Genomic DNA, 20,202 nt, shown 5'->3' with positions numbered 1-20,202 from the left:
CCTACATAGAATCTTCCTTTATAAACCATCAGTTTTTATTCTCAAACTTGGATCACATAGCTCATGTTTTCTCTTAAAAGATATTTGCACTTTCTCAAGAGCATACTATTTTATTTTTCTCAAAAGATTTATTTATTTATTTGAGAGAGAGGGAGAGAGAGAGCATGAGTGGGAGGGCAGATGGAGAGGGAGAGAGAGTTCTAAGCAGACTCTGTGCTGACTGTGGAGCTCGATGCAGAACTCAATCTCCTGACCCTGAGATCCCAACCCAGATGGAAAACAAGAGTTGGTTGCTCAACCCACTGCACCACCTAGATGCCCCAAGAGCATATTATTTTAAACCAAACTAAGCATTAGTTTTTAAATAAGATGTGCTATTGAGATAACTCTTGGTCATCATTCATCATGGGAAAAAAGATACAATGTGCCAAAAATAATTCTTCTTGTCTAATATTTTCTTTGTAGATAGCTATTAACTCAACATATAATGAAAACAACAAAAATATTCAGTAAGGGTTTAAAAATCATACATAGCATTCCATTTCTCATGTATAATGACAAAGAACAATAAAGGATATGCACTGGGTTCTAATATCAATCGTTAGTTGCATCTCACTAGAGAAGGAATAATATACCCCCCATCCTCTGCGACCCCACATGTAGCCAAGGTAACAGTATCTATTCTTAGAACATCTCCTCTTCTCCCATGTTGCTTTTCTGATGTTGTCTATGCTAGAATGTCAGACTCTTAACATGGAGTTTTAATCTTTCTTTTTATGCTTTCTCCAAATACCAATTTCAAGTACCAAGAAAACACTTTACATTCATTTCTATGCAAGCATTCCTTCCAATATGCTCTGCAAAATACTGGCGATGTCCTTTTTTTTTTTTTTTTTTAAAGATTTTATTTATTTATTTGACAGAGAGAAATCACAAGTAGATGGAGAGGCAGGCAGAGAGAGAGAGAGGGAAGCAGGCTCCCCGCTGAACAGAGAGCCCGATGCGGGACTCGATCCCAGGACCCTGAGATCATGACCTGAGCCGAAGGCAGTGGCTTAACCCACTGAGCCACCCAGGTGCCCCTGGCGATGTCCTTTAATTCATGATCCGAAATGAATGTGTGATGCTGTCTTGTATTTCCAGCCTAAGAGACCTGTATTCTTTGCCAGCTGTGTGTTGTAGCAACGGCAGGGCAGGGCAGTTCTATGGACTCTGGGGATACAGAATCACTTTAACCTTGGTGTATGGCCATAAAGGGGAAATCTTCAGTCCAGAAGGCCATGAGCTTCCCATCTTGATTAAGCCCCCTTTTCAGCAGAAGCCAGAATTCCTCATCGCCAAAATCACAAGTCACAGAAATACATAATTTCATATGTGGTAAATTTTTGGTTTGGGCAGTATATAAAAAGCAGGCAAACTGTCTTTCCACACAGTTAGATAAAAATATATATACTAGTAGTAGTATTTATATTTCTTAGCAATATAATTACCCACTATTTAAGTATCGATGGAAAAAATCTTTGAAAGAGTTAGATGATAATTATAAATTATTTCATGCCACATTGAAAGCTTAGAAAATTTACATGTGTTCAAAGTGAGCCTGAGTTTGAATCCTAAAACTTGTTGTACATTATTTTAAACTACTTAGGGGTGTTCGTGCTTAGCGAATTTGTGAACTCTTCAATGCATCAAGTAAGACTTTTTCTTGCCAGAAACCCAACACCAAGATGTGTTCTACTGAACCACTTTATTGTTTTCATTAAATTGAGGAGAAAAGATAGTCTATATTATATGTAATTATATTAAGGAAATTCATAAAAACTTTAGTAAATGTGGTAGACATTTTATAGGAATGTCTTTAGGCTAAGTATCTGTACTGATATGGTGCTCATTTGGTGAAATATGCCATGAAGTAATTTCTTCAACCCTTTCTGTTGGCTTTTAAGTTTTTCTTCCTTTATAAATAAAACACAGTGGTCAAGCCCAACTAGAATGAATTATTTCTGGGTGATGAACAAGATAAATTAGTCTATAAAACATTAAGTGGATATAAAATTTTTGCCTGGCTGCCAACAATTTGTAAATGTTTGTAGGAGCCTCATGGTGTAGTAGAAAGAACATGGACTATTTCAGTCCTAAGTAATCTTCTAGAGGTGCTTGGTAAGCTCCTCAATGGCCCTGGATCTCCTAGTATCATCTACTACAGAAGAGAACCAGAGATGAACCAGACAACTATTAGATTTTGCCAAGCTCTTCTCAGACTCTACAGTTTACTAAAACCTAAATTTTTCTTTTTCTCTCTCTTCTTTTTTAAGATTTTGTTTATTTATTTGACAGGCAGAGATCACAAGTAGGCAGAGAGGCAGGCAGAGAGATGGGAGAAGCAGGCTCCCCTCGGAGCAGAGAGCCTGATGTGGGGCTGGATCCCAGGACCCTGGATCATGACTTGAGTCGAAGGCAGAGGCTTTAACCCATTGAGCCACTGAGGTGCCCCCAAACCTAAATTTTTCTTAACCCTTATATGATCTAAACTTTTATCATTAAAAAAATGAGACCAGGTTTTCTTATTTAGTAATTTTAGTTGATTTTTGAGGCTTTAAAGTCTGTGCTTTAAATTAGACTGATCAGAAATTTAGATTGAATATAGAACACTTCTCAAAATAATCTATAATAACTTGAGGGATTTTTTGGGGGGGGTGGGAGGTGAGGAAGTATTACAGCTAACTTTCCTGCCCACACCTCCTTATCACGGTAGATCTAATTTAGAAACTCAGTGGACTTTTACTAGAGCTAATACATTTCCAGTGCTGTTTTGTATTCTCCATAGATTTTTTTCCAACAGCAAAAACATGGCAGTAACTGTCCCTTACTCTTGCACATTTAGTATTTAACGGCCTCCCTATACGTAATGGCAGACTTTCCTTCTCTCCATGGCTCAAGTGAAGAGACACATGACTCAAGGCCACATGAGGATTCCGTCAGGTTTGTTTCCCCAAATGTGAAAGGCAGGAGGCATAATGAGATAGGGCCAAAGTTGGGTGTGGCTAGGATGCCCTGGATAAGAAACGAGGATTTCTAATTCTCTAAAGGTAACCCTGAAGAACTGATTTTACTTAAAAAATGGGGGAAGGAGGGAAAGGCAAAACTCTAAATAGCTTTATGACTTTATATAGAATATATTTTCTGGTCCAGAAATAAGTTGACTTTTTGGGAAGAAATATTTTCAGTATCTACTCTCAGCCTTACCCACACCCTTCTTACCATTCAAATGAATTGTACTGGGCTTTTCTGACGTTATCTTCAGCCTCCTTTTCTAAACTCTTCTGTTTTATGCTATTTCCTACCATCTGTCCCCTTGTAAACTGGGATCCAAAGTCAGTTATCCTGGGTCGCAACAATTGACTCAAACAGGTAAGCATTTTGTTGTTGTAAGCAGCTTGTTTGTTTTCCAGTTGCTGGTGGTTGAGAATAACGGGTATGATTCCCATTTCTAGGGGCACACCAGCTTTTCTAAGTCTTTACTTCATGCAAAGTTAGCCATACAATCTTTTCTCACTTTACAAGTTAGTTAAATTTATATCAACACTTACTGTGGACAATTCTCAAAGATTCCAAATAAATTCTCATCCTTACAAACATTTAAACTATGTCTTGTCTTTGGGCATGCAACCCTGAACACACCCGATCTCATCTAATCTATGTCACACTGTGAATATATCCTAAAAACACAGAAAGTAACGTTTGAAAACATGGCACTATGAAAATGTTGATAACTGGGGCGTCTGGGTGGCTTAGTGGGTTAAGCCTCTGCCTTCGGCTTAAGTCATGATCCCAGGGTCCAGGGATCGAGCCCCCACATCGGGCTCTCTGCTCTGCAGGGAACCTGCTTCCTCCTCTCTCTCTGCCTGCCTCTCTGCCTATTTGTGATCTCTCTCTGTCAAATAAATAAATAAAATATTTTTTAAAGTTGATAACTAATTATTTCTTGAAATAATTCAATGAAGCAGACAAAAGACAATCTCTGGAGAGGGAAAAAAATAGAAATTGTCACATTTATGAAATCTATTTAGTAGAGAGACACATTAAATGACCATATGCAAACATTTGTTGATCAACATGGAAGACTCCAGGGCGCCTGGGTGGCTCAGTGGGTTAAGCCGCTGCCTTGGGCTCAGGTCATGATCTCAGGGTCCTGCAATCGAGTCCCGCATAGGGCTCTCTGCTCAGCAGGGAGCCTGCTTCTCTCTCTCTCTCTCTCTACCTGCCTCTCCATCTACTTGTGATCTCTCTATGTCAAATAAATAAATAAAATCTTTAAAAAAAAACAAAAAAGGGGGTTTGGGAGAAGGGGGTGGGATTATGGACATTGGGGAGGGTATGTGCTTTGGTGAGTGCTGTGAAGTGTGTAAACCTGGTGATTCACAGACCTGTACCCCTGGGGATAAAAATATATGTTTATAAAAAATAAAAAATTAAAAAAAAATTAAAAAACAAAAAACAAAAAACAAACAAAAAAAAACATGGAAGACTCCAGCATCACATCTCATTTGCAATTAAAATGCAGTATGATATTAATCTTTAACACACTTTGACAATTAATTTACAACTGGGACTATTTACAACTGGGACTATCAGAAGTAGTTTCTGAGGGGCGCCTGGGTGGCTCAGTGGGTTAAGCCGCTGCCTTCGGCTCAGGTCATGATCTCAGGGTCCTGGGATCGAGTCCCGCATCGGGCTCTCTGCTCAGCAGGGAGACTGCTTCCTCCTCTCTCTCTCTGCCTGCCTCTCTGCCTACTTGTAACCTCTCTCTGCCAAATAAATAAATTAAAAAAAAAAAAAGAAGAAGTAGTTTCTGATACTTTTCATGGTATGTCACTGACAATGGTTAAATTACAATACTGGTCAATTAAATATAGTCTTAAATTGAGGAATGTTTTAGAATCTACCACTATATTCCTCAATAAGACCAAGCTAATGACTGCATTTATCTTTGAAGCACCAGTTGAAAATGTAAAAAAAAGGTCACTGATCTTTAGCAAACTGAGAAAAATGCCTATCTTCTTATTAAAGATGGTAAGAATTTTCTGCTAACATACGTCCTGTTTCTGTCTGCAATTCTAAATGAATGTCAAGGGTATCCGAAAGAATTATGGATGATGGAGAAACTAAATGTCTCTGTTGCATTATGCTGAAAGGGCATTTGAAATCTAAAACAGTTCAAGGTGGGCCAAGATTAATGATTAGCCCACTGCGGTGTCCTCTTTTTAAAAGTGGTGAGATCATCCTAGAAGAAGTATATGCATTGAACTCTGGGTGGAAAATATGGGATCAAGTGAATCCCTACTGATTTGTAGCAATTTCATGGCCATCAGTGTGACTTCAAAGGGGCCACATGGTCCCTCAATTTTTTAGAGTTGTTGACACCATTAGCCCCCTGAAAAACGCATGTGAAATACTTAAGGGAGTGAATGAAGGCACTTAAGTTTCAACCAACATTTGCATAACCTTAGTGAGGAGAAGAAAGCAAAGATAATGGTAATCCTATTGCAAATCTTTAAAAAAAAAAAAAAGGTCTCTAGACAAAAATGAAGTGTATTTGTACACAAATTCCAAATCCACATAATTATAGTTAGGCAGATGCTGAGTCCCACACCTATCAAAAATACACAAAAGAAAAACCTAGCACTTCCTTTCCACGTTCTTTAAAATTTTTTCACTGATGTTAAGCTGCTGTCATTTTTTGTATCTATTCCTGTTTGTGGATCTGCTTCACTGCACATGTTTCTGTCAATGCTTTTTCATATCAAAGGCTTTCTCTGTCTCTGAATCATAGTGTATAGAACACTGTGTGGTCCTTGGACCAGCAGAATCAGCATTTCCTGGGAAATGGTAGAAATTCAAATTCTTTAGCCCCACCCCAGATCTACTAAATCAAAAATCTCAACAATCTGTATTTAAACAAACTTTCCAGATGATTGTAATGCAGGCTCAAGTTTGAGAACCACTGGTATGAAAAACTGGCTGACACCCCACCATCTCGATTCAGCAGACAGTAAATACCTATTGAATACCTACCCACTACTCCACTGTCACCTTTAGGGACACAGCCTAGTGCAGGTGGAAGACAAGCATAAGTTTGATCAAGACTTTTAGCATAGTATTCAGGAAGATCCTTTGTGATGTGTGCGAGTTCAGCAGTTCAGCAGTTCACATGCAATCCTGTGAGCTGTAGTCAATTAGCCCCAATTTGCAAATAAGGAAACCAAGATTCAGGAATTATAAATGACCTATTCAAGGTCATACAGTTGATTAAGTAACAAAGCTGACATGTTCAGCTAAGTTCTTTTGCTCTTTCAGAGATATTTCCTTCCTGTTTACACCTAAACCTTTCCATTAATTTTGTCACATAAAATATGACTTTGATGTTCTCTTTAAAAATTGGTGTGTGCATATGTGTCTGTGAAGTTATTAGCTACCCTGTGTGTGTTTGTGCACACGTGCATGCACAACTGTGAGTGAGAGACAGACAGTGGAGGGCAGTGTGGAGAAAAATGGGAAAATAAGTAGATAATACAAAAAATAAAACTAGTGTAACAAATGTTCCTGTCCAGTCACTCCCAATATAGAGCAATTAGATACATTTTGACATTCTTTCAAGACAGTTAACTTAGAATCTAGGTGCACTTTTTGAAATTGTTGAAAATCAAGCAAATACGTAATCCCGAACAGGTGTGCTTAAACTAAGAGATATTAACATATTTGTTACCCCTGAGCTATGTGCTCTTCTTTCCCAGTCAGTCTTCAAAAATCCATTCTCCTCTTCCGTTTTGCATTCACCACTCATGGACTATTTTGCTGGGCACATGCTAACTATCAATTTGGGGAGAGTTTTCTACTCCATAATCTCTGTGAAGTTATTTGAGCTCATGCAACTACCCAGCAAACGAATAGCACCAGATGTTGGTTAAAGGTGACAAGACAAACTACTGTAGGGAGGGAGAGAAACTACGATATTAATTGAAATCAACTCAAACTAAGACAAAGGTGATAGAGGTTTTTAAGGGAGAACAGAGAGGGATTACAGGAAAGTGGAGAAGGTGATTAAAAGAGAGAGAGAGAGATGAGAAACTTTGGAAGTGAAATTTACAGAAGGGAGTAGGTAGGGAATTATTGAAAATGGTTTGGGAAGGTGGGTTGGGACAATGTATGATTTGTAAATGGACAGCATTGCATTTTCTTAAGACTCAGCATGGGACCTGAGGTCACCTTTAGGGACACAGCCTAGTGCAGGTGGAAGACAAGCATAAGTTTGATCAAGACTTTTAGCATAGTATTCAGGAAGATCCTTTGTGATGTGTGCGAGTTCAGCAGTTCACATCATGTGTTGAGACCTTAATTTAACTGTTTCACATTAAAGAAAAATGAAAGCATTATTTGAAATATTCTTAATTATCATGATAAAAATTATTTAGAAAACTGCTATGTATTTTTTCTGAACGTGACCTTATAAACCTAGAATCTGTTGGACTTTCTAGATGTAAAGTAGCATTTCACTGTCAAAAATTATGAGTGGAATCAGGTTTTCAACCAATTCAAGGGTTATCAGTGAAGTACCAGCTGAAATAATAATTGCTGTGTAGTTTTTTCCACATCAGTATTTATGAAGCAAAAGTATACCCCATTAGATCATTTGCAAATTATCATAATTTTTACAACATAAGAAAATTATTACATGTTTTATCATAGATATGAAAGATAAAACTAATATAGCTTGTTCTAGACATAAACCTAAATATTTTTGTTTCCCCAGAATTCTGCACCATATTTGTGTAGAATGTCACTCTCTGGAATGTAATGGGAGAATCTCACAAAAAGAGATCCTAGGATTTCTACACAAAACCCCATATTCTGTACTCAGAAAAAAACACTGCCAAGTTTTGCCCATAATTTTGACTCAATTCTAACCAGATTTCATATTAAATCATCAGTTTATTTTAATGGAGGTGCTCAGAAGCTCTTTAGAGCATTCTCCTTTCATACCAGAGAAAGTCATTAGAGATAATCTTGAAGTCCATTAGTCATCAAGAAAAGCATTACATTATCAGTAATCTCTATAAATGGACAAAGAAGTGAATGAACTTGGAGATGAAGGTGTCAAATTATTATTTAAATAAATAATGTCTAAGGAGCTGTAAAATTTTAGCCACCTAGAAAATTAATCTATATGGAAATTAATCGCTTTGTGTTAACTATATCAGTATGCTTCTCTAAAATACTTTTGAAATCTACAAATCAAATGTTTGCTAAAATATGGAGAAGTATTCAAAATAGATAAAATGTTCCTTATCATTGCCTTTTTTATTTTGCCATCCTCAGCTTTATTCAGCAAAGCCTGATTTAGTGGAAAGAGAATGGGCCTAGATCCAAATACCAAATCTACCATACCCTAGGTGAATATATGTTCATCAATTTATTAATTTCTCCAAGGTCCAATTTCAATATGTGTAGAACATAATGCTTACCGGATATATTTTCTGAGACTCAGGTATGAATATTAAAGTATATGACACATGATAGTCACTCCCTTATCATCCTTGATTTTTGTGCTATTACTGTCTTTAAATTCAACTTACCCCAAATAGTGCTTTCCTTAACCAAGAATGTTGTCTTAAGACCTCACACTCTAGATAGCCTTTCAGATCCTGTTAGAGAACTCTTTCTCACAATTTTAATAATAGTTGAAGAGACATACATGTATTATTTAGAAAATTTAAAGTAGTTTCAGATTTGTAATAACTGCTTATAAACAACAAATATTTATTTTTTGTAATTCAATGATTTTTCCTTTAAAGTATGCTCATTTGGGCATTTCCTTTTACTTTTATTTTCATTTTATTTGGATGTAGACTTATTATCTCAAAGTTTTACAAATTTGACAACACTATCAAAAGAAAAAAAAACTCTGGAGGTGCTTGGTTGGCTCAGTTGGTTAAGCTTCTGCCTTCAGCTCAAGTTGTGATCCTGGCGTCCTAGCATCGAGCCCCACATCAGGCTCCCTGCTCAGCTGGGAGTCTGCTTCTCCCTGTCCCTCTGCCCCTCTGCCTGATTGTGCTATCTCTGTCTTTCTCTCTCTCTCAGATAAATAAAATAAAAATCTTTAAAAAAAACTTTTTTTAAAGAAGAAAAATTCTGTATTTAATGAATACTGAATGTTTTTACTCAGCCAGTTGCTAGAATAATCACTCATTGATTCATTCAATAAAAATATATTGCACACATATTATGAACTATGTATATATACCCTGCTCTAATAAACAGAAGAAGATGACCACTGCAATTGCTATGGATCTTTGAGAGAGATACACACTTACAAAGGTATGATCTATGATGATTCTCAAGACCACACTCCAGAGTATGGATACAAAATCTCTGAGGTGTATAGCATAAATGTGATAACACCTCTGGGGAGTTCCATAGGCTTTTTTATATCAGGATATAATATAATCTATGTGGGACACTTGACAACAATTCATGAGAAAGAGATTTAGTTCGGTGAAGTTAGGATTTGTGTATTACATTATATTAATTATAATATATTTCATCACATTAACTAAAACTATCAAGCTACATAGGATTATAATTCTGAGTAAAATATTTAGAACAAAATAATAGGACTGATTCTGAATTCATGAGGCTCTGACATTTCTTGAGCTGCTTCAATGTTTCACAACAGGTTCTGAAAAGTACATTCCTCACCCAGGACAGCACTACCACTCCTCAATGAAGTAGAATCTACACTTTTACTGAGTGGTCCCCTTGAAGAACAATTGGTATGGAGAGCCAACCATAGCTCAAATAAACACTGAATTCTTTTCCCTCCCCCATACCTATCTTTCTTTACTCCTTCATTTTTCTTTGTATAGACTATTCCTCCCAACTTTTCAAATTCTCACCTACTAAAATCCTACCCCTGAAAGGTTCACCTCCAACATCAACCATCTTCTTCACGACAACAACTTTATTATTAAAAACCAAGACAATGTATTTTCCCTTTCATGTACCTCTCAGAATATTTTCTTTGTATTGTAATTACTTTAATTATACATGTCCTTATTCTACCCAGTTTTAAAACTTCTTGAAGGTAAGGACTGTGTCTTGTCTGTATCCTCCACAGTAAGAGTTAACACAAATCCTACATGTTGGTGCTTAATACATTATTTAACTTACTCGAAGAATCTTTTGGATTTCTTTAAATATTCATATTTTATTCATTTAGGAGAGAATGATGGGATTTTGCATTGTTTTTTACATCTAGCTTTCTCCTATCTATAACCATTTTATTAAAGTTTTCCTTGCCATTCACTTTCTCCATGAAAAAAATGTTTCAGGAGAAAGTTAACCACATTGGCCAATAATCTGTTTATTCTAATAGCCCAAAGAGAGAAGTAGTCTTGGATTGCCAGGAAGAAAATGGGTCAGATACTTCCCTTCTGGAGAATGACGAGAAGCATAAACTGGGAAAGAAACTTGTGAATGGCCCTCCTCAGATTAACTACTCAATGATTCATCAAAACATAACTCATGCTTTGGCAAGCTAAAAGAAAAAATGATTTATGTGAAAATTGTGACTTCTAGGTTATTTCCATTTGCATTTCATCAGTTTGCAAAATCCTCCCCATTACTATGGTGATGATGCATTCTTAACGTAGAATGTGCCATTAACAGGAGCTGATTTATGCCACATCACTTGTAATGTTGATAGTCAAACTTTGTTATTAAGGATTTCAAATATAATTGAAAATAAACTTTCTAGTTTGCTATTATTTACTTAAATAAATTTGCCAAATATTGGATCTTTCTAGTATGTTTTTTAAAGTTATATATTTTTAGATAAAATACTTCCTATATGCCAAAATTCTTAGCATCCGTACAAGATGGTTGCTACCTCGAGTCTTACGTAACTCCCTAACCTCACTTCTTGTGACTTCCTGCCTTTTTCCCTGTTCTCTAGTTGGTAAGTCAAACATGGTTTTTCTGAAAATACCGCACTGTTGCACCTTAATGTCCTCCCCTTAATGTGTTCCCACCTTTCTCACCTGGATGCTTCTTATTCAACCTTCAAAACCCAATTCAAGTCTCATCTCCACATAGTAAGTCTGCCTTGGATCCCCAGCCAATATGATGAACTACATTTATTTTTGCCCCTTATGTCTTCTATCTTAGCTCTTACTATCACTTAATATGTTCTATCATAATTCTCTACCTATTTGTCTTTTACTCCCAATACAGCATAGATTTTGCTCAAGGAAAGCCATAACTTGCTTGGCTTTATGTTCCCATTTCCTAAAAGAGTGCCATTCTTCACATAGGTCTTCCTATGTTTTTTAATTGTGCAAAGGCTCTCAAACAGATTTAGATTACCACCTGGTGTATTCATCTTTCAAGAGACATCAAAACTGATGTGGTTAAAACTTTAAGTAATAGAATTTCACTACAAGAATATGTCTTCAAATTTAGAAAATATCTGACTTATATGAATGAGAAATACAATTTTTGTTCCCTTCTATTAATAATATAATTTTCAGGTATAAGTTTCTTCAAGTAATAAAACAGTAATTTATAACTTTTAAGATAATTATAGATTCACAAAAATGGTAAGAAATACAAAGAAATCTGTGTTTCTTTCACTTATTTTCCCCTAGGAGGTCTTCCTTCAATTGGCATTTAATTTTGCATCAAAATATACAAATATAGAATGCTAAGTCATTAGCCCAAAAACCATCAAGTAAAATTCTGGTTCTCTTTTTCAAAAATACTTTCATAAGCAAACTTGATCCTCCTAACCAAAGAGCAGAGAACACTGGAGAGATTTTTTATTAAAAAAAAATTTGACAAGCCCTCTACCCTTGAGCCCCTCAGAAAGTTACTTTCACATTAACAGATGTTTATCATAGAGACAGTCCTTGTTCATCACCACAAAATTATCAGATTATACTTTACTGACATACCCAAAAAATTCTTTTCAGAATTTGAAAAAACCTTAAATCATTTAGGTCTTCCCACTTTCTATTTTGAAGCATAGTGAACTTTTTCACACTAGTCTTAAGTGGTTGCAGAATTGGTTAACTGATGGATGAATTCTTTGAATACTGAGTTCCCAATCTGTGCAAAGCAGAAAAACCCAGGGGTTTCCAAACTAAATATGATAAATCGTGTACGGTGCACTCTCAAAAATGATTGGTCAAGGACTGAGGAACATTTGTAACACATTCTTCCTTTTGTCACCTTCAAAAATCCTGCTTTAATCTTTGCTAAAACCATTCTTCAAACTTTTCATCCTAACAATTTTTGGTCACAAAAGCATACATAGGGAACAGCTAGCAATTTCCTGACAATGCTTTTTTCTTAGGCAAAATAAATACTGGCCTAAATATTTTGCCCAAGATTTCAACCTCTTGCCTTGCTCTGTGTCTTCTCTCTGTGACATAAAGTACATTAGATTCCCTTCCCTGATACTTAGACATTTTCCTCTGTGGCATGCCTATTAAAGACTGTTATCTCTATGCATCATTTTGTCAGATGGTTTTCCAACAGGATTCCCTTGGGAAAGTGGGAAGGAGTGGGGAGATGTGATAGAGAGGCAAACAGACATAGAGGGCAAAATAGTCTGAAAGCCAAAAGCTCAGGTGTTGGATCCATCATTATTGGCCTCTGTCACTTTATTTTTTATTTTTTAAAAGGATTTTATTTATTTATTTGACAAAGATCACAAGTAGGCAGAGAGAGTGGGGGGGTGGGGGAGCAGGCTCGTTGCTGAGCAGAGAGCCCAATATGGGGCTCAATCCCATGACCCTGGGATTATGACCTGAGCCAAAGGAAGATGCTTTAATCCACTGAGCCACCCAGGCACCCCTGGCCTCTGTCACTTTAACATCTTATGTGTGAATTAGACAATCTCATGTCTTGTTTTTCATCTGTAATTAAGAAGAGCAATGCCTTCTTAGAGGACTGTTGTGAAAATTAAATAGTTTATTTAATTTTATAATAGTTTATATAATATAATAGTTTATTTTCACAACAAGAAAGTTTTTTTTTTTTAATATTTTATTTATTTATTTGGCAGGCAGAGATCACAAGTAGGCAGAGGGCAGGCAGAGAGAGACAGGGTGGGCGGGGGGTGGGGGAAAGCAGGCTCCCTGCTGAGCAGAGAGCCCAATGTGGGGCTTGATCCCAGGACCCTGGGACCATGACCCGAGCTGAAGGCAGAGGCTTTAACCTGCTGAGCCACCCAGGCGGCCCCAAGAAAGTGTTTTTAAAAATACAATAAACAGATGTATTTGTTTGTACCTTAAAGGTAAAATATCAAATCCTTTCCCTATAGTTACCTATAGACCTTTCAGAGAAAATTGCCTTTAGATGCACCAACCAAACATGTGTATTAGGGGAAAAGGTTCTCTTATCTATCAGTGACAAATTCCCTCAGTTTTCAATTCTTTCTAGGGGGGGAAAAAAAAGCCTTTGTAAATGCTGATGGATACTGGATATTCTCCCAACCCAGAGTAATGATTTTGTTATTTTAAAGACAATGTGGATGTTGGGATTAGTCTTTCTGTATCACAGAATGTCAACACATTTTCCAAAACTGAATTTATCAGTTAAATGTAGCCAAGGGATTTAGTTTATCTAAGTGTCCTACAAAGCAGAAATAGTTTACCACTGTTTTTACAGATTGAGGCAAATCTGACATATTATTGACATATGCTATGGATTTAATTTAATACCATAGTACAGATGTGTGCTCTGATAAGTTTTTGTGAAATCTAGGCTAAGATAGAGTTGTTTCAATATTTATGGGGTTGAAAATGCAGAGTTAGCAAAGGAAGCATTTTAATTAAAACAATATTTTCCCTTATATGTTCAGAGTAAAATATAAGGGAATTCTTTTAAAGACTAATTACCTGTTTCAATATAGTTGTTATGTTTTCAGGCACACCAAAAGAGATTTGGATTTTTTCTAATTTTTAATTTTTAAAAATTTATTTAAAGATTAATTTATTTGAGAGAGAGAAAAAAATCGCATGGGGGGAGGAAAGCGGCAGAGGGAGAAGAGAAAGAGAATCTCAAGCAGACTCCCTACTGAGTACAGAGCCTGAAACAGGGCTCGATCTCACCATCCTGAGATTATGACCTGAGTGGAAATCAAGAACTGTTTGCTTAACCGACTGAGCCATCCAGGTGCCCCAGTTTTTTAAATCTACTAATTTTAAAACTATCATAAATTAAAACTCAATAGTTCTGATTTTTTCTTTCACCTAAATGTATGTGACCCCTTAAGTTTATCTTTTTTTTTTTTTTTTAATCTTATGTTTTAGGTATCCTAGAGATAACGTCAGTGGAAATCGGAGTTGTTGCCGTCAAAGCCATTAACAGCAACTATTATTTAGCCATGAACAAGAAGGGGAAACTCTATGGCTCAGTAAGTATTCTGCCTTAGTTTTCCAAGTCCACTGCAGTAAATCATTACCACAGTTTTGGAATGTTTCCCTCAGACATTGAAGAGCTTTGTTATCATTCTATCGCTAGTGAATAGAGCCACGACAGGCTGGTCACCAGAGTTTCGAGGGCTGGCAAAGCAGCTCTTACAATTCTGTAATTTCCTCTGTTGTTCACCCATCAGCCTACCACACAGGCTGTTGCTGGCATTCGTCAGTCAATGCTCTGAACTATTAATGGGTCAGACTCTCACGGAAGCATCTGGTCAGATTGGCACGGGTGCTACAGACAACTTGGAGAAGAATCATTGAAAACAAAGATCTTAAGTTGAGTAGGAAACCATACACTGTGTGTGTTTTAAAGCTGAAGATAAAACAGGGGCTTGGTATTTTGTATTCTGCTAAAACATGAGATGGGGAGACAGATTAGGAAATTCACTATTTGCGTGCCTTCAATCAACTCCATAATTTTATTTACCTAGACAGTAGTCATTAATTCCCTGATGTAGCTGGTATCCAGCCCATGATTAGGGTACATACACCTCTGTGTTTCATAGCAAGTATTAAGGAATATCACTTCAAAATGTGTAAGTAACCTTATTTTGTTGATTAGCGTAAGAACAATTGCACTGCCTACCCGGAGCCAGTGGCTCCCAAACTAGATCACAATCATTGGGAAGATTAAAACACACTTCTAGATTTTTTGATATATTAAAGCTGTCCCAAGATCTATGAATTTGCATTTCTAACAAGGTTCCAGGTGTTCCCAATGCAACACTTTGATAACCCAACTTAAGGACCACTGGTCTGATTATAGATAGTCTTGTATTTCATTTGGTCCACTCATAACTGGGGAGTTAGGCACACACACTGTGGGCCAGTCCTTTTCTCTAGGGGAACTGCCTTTTGCATGGCAGGGCGAGAGAGGTGGTTAAAGGAATTTAAGATTTTTCCATTATGTGCAGTTCTACTCCTAAGCTTAGAAGAGTAGTGGGCCATTTTAAAAAGTGGTACCATTTAGGGGTTCATAGCATAATCACTTTTGAGGCATTTATTTTTATTTTCTTGAATGAACATGACTGAGTCCCTCCTTAATCTAACTATTATAGGAATCACTGGGGGAAGGACCAGGTTTATGCTCTTTGCAGAGATACTAAAACACTAAGTCAAAACTTAAGCTTTACAGTAAAGCCAGATCACATGAATTTAGATTGAGAGAAATAAAAGGTAAACAATTTTAACTGCGATAAAAGATTGAAATAACTTTCAGTTGATAAAGTATACCTCTTTAAAAAGGTAACATCAGAGAGAAATGGAACATTCTTAAATGAAAAGTGTCATAAAAATACTTAATAACCTTTTTCTTCTGTCCCAACACAATTCACATACTGTGCCTACGCTTCCTACTGAACTCTAAGATGTATGAATTGTTTCATCCCATTTCTGTATCTAAAGTAGAGACCCATTGCTTTCTATCATAGCACCCCCATGCAGTTATCTGCAATGGGATTTACAGAAATTCTCTCATGAATGTGCTTATTGTTGACAGTCTTCCCCCAATATATTGTTAACTTAAATTGGACAGGGGCTGCCTTGTCCCACACTATACCCTCAGCAGTCAGATCCATCCAGAGCAGACCCCCAAGACCTTTTCTTTTCTTTTGACTTTCATGCTGATGATTTGCCTACATGCTATAAACACGTAGATCCCTAGGTCCCTCCTCCAGAGATTCTGATAAATTTGAGCTAAGGTGTAAATATTTAAAAAACAACTGAGATTAGGAGTCTGCTAGAGGTGTATCTCACTTTGAGACATTGTTCTAGGGGCACCTGGGTGGTTCAGTCAACTGAGCAAATGACTTCTGGCTTCAAGTCAGGTCACAGTCTCAGGGTACTGAGTTCGAGCCTGGCATCAGGCTCCACACTCAGTGGGAATCTTTTTGAGTCTCCCGCACACACGCTCTTGCTTTCTCTTTCAAATAAACAAATCTTAATTGCTCTATAAATTTATTTGGGGGAGGGAAAAATAAGTACTGCTGATTTTTTATACATAGCTCTGTTGCAAATATAAAATCATTTCAAATAACCCCAATTCTCCCAGTCTCTAAACTGCATCCCTTTTATTAGAATGAATGTAATTATTCACGTAAAAAATCATCTCTGTTTCGAAGCCATATAGTTTTAGACAAACTATGTTTGTGATGGTTCTGATAATGTTCAAAATGATGATCTAGTTCACAGAAACCCAGACACTTAAAAACACAGATATTTAGGAATTGAGAATTGAGTTAAAAAAAACAAAATTAAATCCCAAGGTGAGAAAAACTATTTGAACTGCCCAGGAGAGGCCAACTTAAAGATCCCTACAATACCTTGGGTTTGGATTGGGAAACGTAGAACCAGAAGAGCAAAAGCCCCTATTCCTTAGCTTCTTATCTGCTTTAGTGTGGATCTAAGAGAAGAATGACATTTCTAAAGGCAGAGTTTTGAGATGAGTGGTTACTCTTCATCAGTAATTCAGAGTGAGATACTGGATTTATGGAATGAAGGAAACATGAATTCTTGTCCCAAGATCCCCTTAAAAACACATGGCCACTTGAAACAAAGCCAAAGGACTATGGCTATAGAGTGGAATTTCCCAGGATCAAAGTCTCAGGTTTATACAATGAAGGTAGTGATAGTCACCATGTTTGTAATTTCTTTGATATGGTAATTCACAAAGTGAGGAATTCCATGTCCTAGTTTTCAATTACTTCTAGACCTAAGAGTAAATCTATTAAAATTCCAAGTTATGGAAAATTATATATTACCTACAAAATAGAGAAATCTAGTATTTGTAAAATAGGAAGACATACCTCCACCCCTCCCTGGCCTCTTGGTTATCTCGAATGATTATGATTTTGCTATAAGGTCTGTTTTCTTGTCTATATGGGTGTATTTATTATGGATTTATAGGTAAAGTTTGCAAAGCTGATAAGCTCAAGTTTTTTCTTAAATTCTGTTTTTCCCACGAGACCCCTGGTCATTACTCAGGGAAAAAAAAACGGATTATAAGACTATTCTTTGTCGTTGACTCATCACAAATACTGTTAGAGAAACGTTTGCTTCTTAATAATCATTCTAGGCACTTAAGCCATGTCAGAGTCAAAACACATCAGCTTTTTAAAAGGGCCCTAACATGTGGTTATGATGATCAATTAAAATGAATCATGAGCCTTCAAACACGGATTCTGTTCTGTGGTTGTGAGCTTTACTCTTCTATTGTTGACACGGTGCATTAAATACATAACCAATGTACAAATGGCAACAGCAAACAAAACTCTCGAATTGGAGTTCTCTGGATGGTGTGTGTCAAATGGAAGTAAGTACCGTCATCAGAGAAATAAAAGATTTTATTTTTCTCTTGCAGAAAGAATTTAACAATGACTGTAAGCTCAAGGAGAGGATAGAGGAAAATGGATACAATACATATGCATCCTTTAACTGGCAGCACAATGGGAGGCAAATGTACGTGGCATTGAATGGAAAAGGAGCTCCTAGGAGAGGACAGAAAACGCGAAGGAAAAACACCTCAGCTCATTTTCTTCCAATGGTGGTACATTCATAGAGGAAGGCAATGTTTGTGGATGCAGCAGAACCAAAGGTTCTTTTGCCAGGACTAGTTGGTATTCTTCACGAAGACAGTAGCTCAAAAGGCAGAGACACATTGCAGATGTCTGCTCTCTTGAAAGAAAGGAAGTCTTTGAAGGTTTTGTACTCACTGCTGACATATGATGTTCTTTTAATTAGTTCTGTGTCATGCCTTATAACCGAGATAATAGGCAGATTAAATGGGATGGAAGCTACTCCTAAGCGAACAACATTGTATGTTGGCTGGGTTTTTGGTGAAGTTTTTGTTTCTGTTGTTGTTTTTTAACCTCTGAGATAGGACTGAAAGGACATGGAACAATCTGTTGAATGATCTTCGGGAAAGTTATTTATGGAATACGAACTCATATCAAAGACTTTCATTGCTCATGCAAGCCTAACGATTCAATGAGCAGTCAGACACGCAAGCATTTACTGGAAAGCACTTGGGTCACGTCATATGCACAACCAAAGGCGCTTTGGGCATGGCATCATGGAAGAGTTGGATAAAATTTTAAAAATGTAAACATGTTAGTGTAAAACTGTTCTAACAAAACAAATAGTATGGTATGCTTGTGCATTCTGCCTTCATCCCTTTCTATTTCGTTCTAAGTTATTTATTTAATAGGATGTTAAATATCTTTTGGGGTTTTAAAGAGTATCCTCAGCAGTTGCCCTCTGATTTACCTTTTCTTTTTCTTCAGCACACCACATGCATGTTCATGACAAAGTGTTTTTAAAACTTGGCAAACACTTCAAGAATAGGAGAGGAGATAGGAAAGCAGGGTGAGAGCCCCATGTGCTATGAGTTAACTTAATATCACTTCTGCAATAAGAACCATCAACAATAAATATGACAGTGTCATGGCACGGCTTGATGAGAGATATCTGCCATCGTTTAAAAACATCTATCACTCCTAAGGCTTCCTTTCATAAGAACTAGACCAGAAGGCCAAAGTCTTCTCTTTCAATACACCAATGGGGCTCCAAGAATATACTAAAAGAAGGAAAATTGTTATAAATAAATTTTATTGGCCCAGCCTCATTATTTCCCAACGATTTTTTGCCACGTGTCATGGTGGTTAGAGATGAAGAGGCTGTCTGCATATATAAGATCCCTTTATAAGTCCCACATAGTGCATCTCCCCCAAAGGAAATTATCAAGGAATTTGAAGTGTAACTCTCCCAGGGGCTTAAACTGAGCAACTATATCCTGGTATATGTGTAACCATATACTGAAGCCTGTTCGAGCTGTATGATCTGTTCGAGCTGTATGATCTAGTCTTTACAAAACCAAATAAAACTTACTTCTTGTCAATGTAAAGAGCTTTGGAAGACTCCATCATGTAATCATATCAAAATTCATTTTGTTAGAGCAGGTAGAGAAAACAATACATAGGAGTATACCAGTCATCATCACATTGTATTCCAGTAAATAAATACATAAGCCTTATTTGCAGTGTCTGTAGTGATTTTTTTTAAAAAGTGTAGAAAAATACTATTTGTTTTAAATACTTTAAGTGATAACTATAAGATTATATTGATGCTGCAGTTTTATCTTCATATTTCTTGTTTTGAAAAGGTCTGTTTATTTTTATTGTTTGGACACAGTATTTTGGTACAAGGGAAAGACTCAGTGCATGTGTCTTTTTACTAAAGTTTAACCTCTAGAAAGGCTGGTGTTTTGTGATCCTCTCTTATAACTTAATTGCGTCAATGCTTAACCAGCACTTCCAGTTAATCTGTCATTTAAGAAATAGTTTTATTAAGAAACTTACCATAAAGTCATCCTGTAAAAGGTCTTATTTTTTTCATTCCTTAAAAAAGTCGGGATTTCAAAAGGTATGCATTTGAGGCAGAGAGTTTTGGGCTTATGGCTAAAGTTGCATTTCATAGCACTTGGCTTCCAACTTGCTTCTTAACAAATCAGATTCTAAAAATGTTTAATTTTTGTGGTTGGAATCTGTATGTGAAAACATAATTGGTAACTGAGTCTGAGACCTATAATGTAATGTATTGCTATCAGAACTAGATTATCTTTGCTCTTTTATTCTAAAATAATAATTGCACCTGACACATGAAC

General features: G+C 36.6%; 1 protein-coding gene across 1 annotated transcript in view; it reads left to right on the top strand.

The window, feature by feature from the left end:
- Nucleotides 1–19,572, top strand: part of FGF10 (fibroblast growth factor 10) — an 88,121-nt gene extending 68,549 nt beyond the window's left edge. The window contains exons 2-3 of the mRNA XM_059417094.1: nt 14,373–14,476; nt 17,902–19,572. Of these exons, the coding sequence (XP_059273077.1) occupies nt 14,373–14,476; nt 17,902–18,099 (302 nt within the window). The 3' untranslated portion in view covers nt 18,100–19,572. The remainder of the gene's footprint in view (nt 1–14,372; nt 14,477–17,901) is intronic.
- Nucleotides 19,573–20,202: the final 630 nt, after the last annotated feature.

Source organism: Mustela nigripes, chromosome 12 (assembly GCF_022355385.1).
Source record: "Mustela nigripes isolate SB6536 chromosome 12, MUSNIG.SB6536, whole genome shotgun sequence".
NCBI classification, from domain to species: domain Eukaryota; kingdom Metazoa; phylum Chordata; class Mammalia; order Carnivora; family Mustelidae; genus Mustela; species Mustela nigripes.
This window is presented reverse-complemented; position numbering and strand designations above follow the sequence as displayed.